At 60.5% G+C, this 3220-nt stretch overlaps 1 protein-coding gene across 1 annotated transcript; it reads right to left on the minus strand.

Moving 5' to 3' along the window:
- Nucleotides 1-12: 12 nt before the first annotated feature.
- Nucleotides 13-2702, minus strand: LOC105555669. Its single transcript, XM_012002694.1, has 3 exons — nt 1651-2702; nt 201-1558; nt 13-155 (listed from the first exon to the last, which is right to left on the minus strand). Exons 1-3 carry the CDS (start codon nt 2700-2702, stop codon nt 13-15), a joined length of 2553 nt encoding a protein of 850 aa, XP_011858084.1.
- Between the last annotated feature and the right edge of the window lie 518 nt (nt 2703-3220).

Consider the following 3220-nt stretch of genomic DNA (forward strand, 5'->3'; position numbering starts at 1 on the left):
CCTGCCCCTTTCTTAGTGGTGGGGATATGCCTGTCCTCCACCCTCCTCCAGCAGATTGCCGCCTTTCCATCTAAACTCCCGGCCCAGCACGGATGGTCCGGGACGCTTAGAGGTTCCGCAATCACCCCCAGACAGCAACCACGCTCCGCCATGGTCTGCACAAACAGATCATGTGCTTGGCGGGCGTGGTTCACATTTGCCTGCAAGATTTTTATGGGCATTGCGGGGCCTCAGTGTGGGCTTCCTCCAAGCCCCCTCCGTGGTGTGGATTGCCGCAGGAACCTGGGACGACTCCACCTCCATATCTGCCTCCTCTCGCTGGTTGTTCTGCTCCGCCTCCTGGGTGGCCCTTGCAACAGGCGCCGGCTGCGACTGCGTTCGCCTTTCCGCACCCATTCTTCTTGCCTCCTTCTTGGGGGGCAGCCTGCAGCCCCCACCACCGGCCTTATGCCCCGCCGGCAACCCCTTCGCGCTACACACCGGGCACTTCGGCGTCGCGCTGCACGCTTGGGCCTTGTGCCCCTCGCCCCCACACCTGTAGCAGAGGTTGCTACGGTCCTGAGCACTGCGGCATTGTTGCCGCACGTGGCCCCGCTCCAGGCACCGGTAACATACCAGCGGCCTCGCGTCTAGCAGGTCCACCCTTGCCGACACCCAACCTATCTTAATTCTGCCGGACTTGGCGGCCTGCTTCGCCGCGGCCAAGGGGCATTGTGCCCACGCCGTGCTAAGTCCATTCGTAGCACGCCTCAGTGGGCCCACCTTCACCTCATGAGGCTCACAGCCCCCCACCTTGGCCACCGCCTCTTTAACTTCCTCCTGCGTAGCCGAGTCGTCAAGGTCTTTGACACGCAGTTCGGCTAGCTTTGTCGGGCGGGCAACCTTTACCCCCTCGGTATCCCCCACGACGACCTTAATTTTATCCGCAAGCTGGTCGGCTTTCACCTTAGCGTCCTCGCCTAAGACCTCTAAAATGAGGGCCCCAGTCAAGGCCCTTCTTGGTCTGACCTCACTTATTCCCAAATCCTCCAGTTGGATTTGGGACTTGATAATCCTCATACCCTCGGCATACATGCCTGGAGGGAATGTGAGGGTTACCGCCTGCGCCCTAGGATTCCTGCACTTTGCGGTAGGGGTCTTCTTCCCGCTGGTTGCCGGAGTGCTCGCCTCGTTCCTCTGGGAGGGACCGTTTTGCGCCGGCGCCGTCCTCTTCTTTAGGCCCCTCTTCACCACTTCAACCCAGGACCCCTGAGTTGCCTGTGTGGGCTTGCTAGTCTTGCCCTTCGAGGTCGTGGGCCCTTCCTCACTGCGGGTGTCCCGCGGCTGAGCAGCCCTCGTGCGACTTGCAGTCCTCTGGGCGGTAGCTCCTTTTCCAGGCCTGGTTTGGCTAGCAGCCCTCTTCCTAGCCACTTCCTTGTTAGTGGCGTCGCCCTTACCCTGCCCAGTGCTTCCTCCTGTTACGGGTGTTGGCTTGGACGTCTCCTTCTTCTTCGTCCCAGTCGCCTTTTTCGGCGCCTGGCTGGGCACAGTGCTGCGACCTTCCTTGGCTGTGCAGCATCTGCTACCCCATCCTCAGTCGATGATCTCGCGCCGGTCGGGAGAATCGCCCTCGCCCCCACGCAGCGCGTTATGAGGTTGCTGAGGTTCTGCCTTATTTCTTGGGCATCTCCCGAGCGGACGCTCCGGAGCGAAATGCTCTCCATTACCCTCCGGACCTCCTCCAGGGCCCTCTCCTCGGACGGTCCCTCCAGCCTCTTCTTGGCCCCTCTAACAGCCGGTCGAAGGACCGGGGGGTCCTCCTCTGCAGCCGCGACTGCCTTATCGTCTGCCGCCCCTGCGCCAGCGCACTCCTGGGTAGTGTCATCACTGACCCGGGTAGTACGTGGCGGGTCTGTCCCCTCGTCTTCCGAGGATTCTGCCAGTCTACGGAGCTTCCTCTTCCGCAGGGGCCTCTCTGCCTGCTTTGGCTCTTCCTCGCTTGGCCTCTGCTGCTGTTGTTGCTGCAGCAGCGCTACCGCGAGTTGAGCCACCTGGCCCTCCAGTTCCTTGTTTCTCTCCCTCAATCTGGAGAGTTCACTGTTCTCCTCGCCCGTTGTCGGTGATTGTTTCCCGGCAAGGACTGTCGTGGCGGCTCTGATCTTACAGGCCGAATTGCGCAGTAGGTGGACATAGGTGCCCTTCAAATTTTTTGAAGTGTCTGCCACCTTATCCACGATGTCGATATATTCCGTTAGCTCCGCGGCTATCTGCTCCACGGACATGTCAGCCATTTGTCTGGCTGTCACCCTCTCGGGGGTTATTCCCCTTCTATCCCGGGAGTTTGGGAGGACTCTCCTGTCCAGGACACTTCTTAGGGCTTTCTGTTGCGCCTTGAGACGTTTCACCTCCTTCTTAGCTTCCTTCCGTTCTTTCATGAAGAGGCCCTTGCCCGTCGTCGGGGGCCTGCCTCTCCTCTCCTCGGGCTCTTCGAAGTCCTCAGCATCAGCTTCGACTTCGGTATCCGTGTCCTCTAGCGAGTCCACATACCTCGGGGCAGTATCTTTCTCTCTGCTCCTGGGTGCATCCACGCTCGAAGGGCCTGCCTTGGTCCTCCCCTCTCGTTGCCCCGGGGGGCAGTCTGTTTGCATCGCCTCATTTTCTTTCGCACTCGCCTGTGCTCCTTCCTCGATCCTCCTCAAAACTACGGTGGGTTTTTTATCCATATCGGCAGAGATTGTGTTTCTGGTTCGCCCATCACGGGACCCCCACCGCGGTGGGGGATCTATCCCCAGTTAAGAAATACCCTATTTATGGGCCGGGAAGCGGAGAGGCCGCTTGTCGGGGAGCCACCCCTATCCCGACCAGTGACTCGACAAAAAGATCCCTGGAGACGGCCAGGCCCACCATTACGCTAAAGGATTATACTCATCCCCGAAGCAGGGCGCGCACCGACCCGATCGGCCGCTCACCCCGCCCCAAGGCTAGAGTTTGCCAAGGAAAACTCCCCCTCAGCATGGGTATGAGGGGGCGGCGGCTAACCGGCCCCTCCATACACGCGCCCGGCATACTGGCTTCAACGCCCGGATAGGCTCCAGTCAGACGAGCGGGAGCGGTTTTCCCACGTTGAACATGCCGCTCCCTGTGGTTTTTGCCGGAATTACTCCGGACTTACGCACCCACGTAGTCCACGGCAGAGGTCAGGTACAGACGTCACCGCTCGTCCCCGGTCGGGGGGTTTACT

The sequence above is a fragment of the Vollenhovia emeryi genome, unplaced genomic scaffold (genome assembly GCF_000949405.1).
Source record: "Vollenhovia emeryi isolate VEMERY1.0 unplaced genomic scaffold, V.emery_V1.0 DF940886.1, whole genome shotgun sequence".
Classification (NCBI taxonomy): domain Eukaryota; kingdom Metazoa; phylum Arthropoda; class Insecta; order Hymenoptera; family Formicidae; genus Vollenhovia; species Vollenhovia emeryi.

What these genes read in the sequence shown, in the direction of transcription:
- LOC105555669 (XM_012002694.1), bottom strand. Translation starts at nt 2,702, where the DNA reads ATGGATAAAAAACCCACCGTAGTTTTGAGGAGGATCGAGGAAGGAGCA. An exon ending in GGAGATGCCCAAGAAATAAG is followed by an intron (nt 1,559 to 1,650) that starts GCAGAACCTCAG and finishes ATGGGGTAGCAG; the next exon opens with ATGCTGCACAGCCAAGGAAG. An exon ending in TGCCCATAAAAATCTTGCAG is followed by an intron (nt 156 to 200) that starts GCAAATGTGAAC and finishes CTGTTTGTGCAG; the next exon opens with ACCATGGCGGAGCGTGGTTG.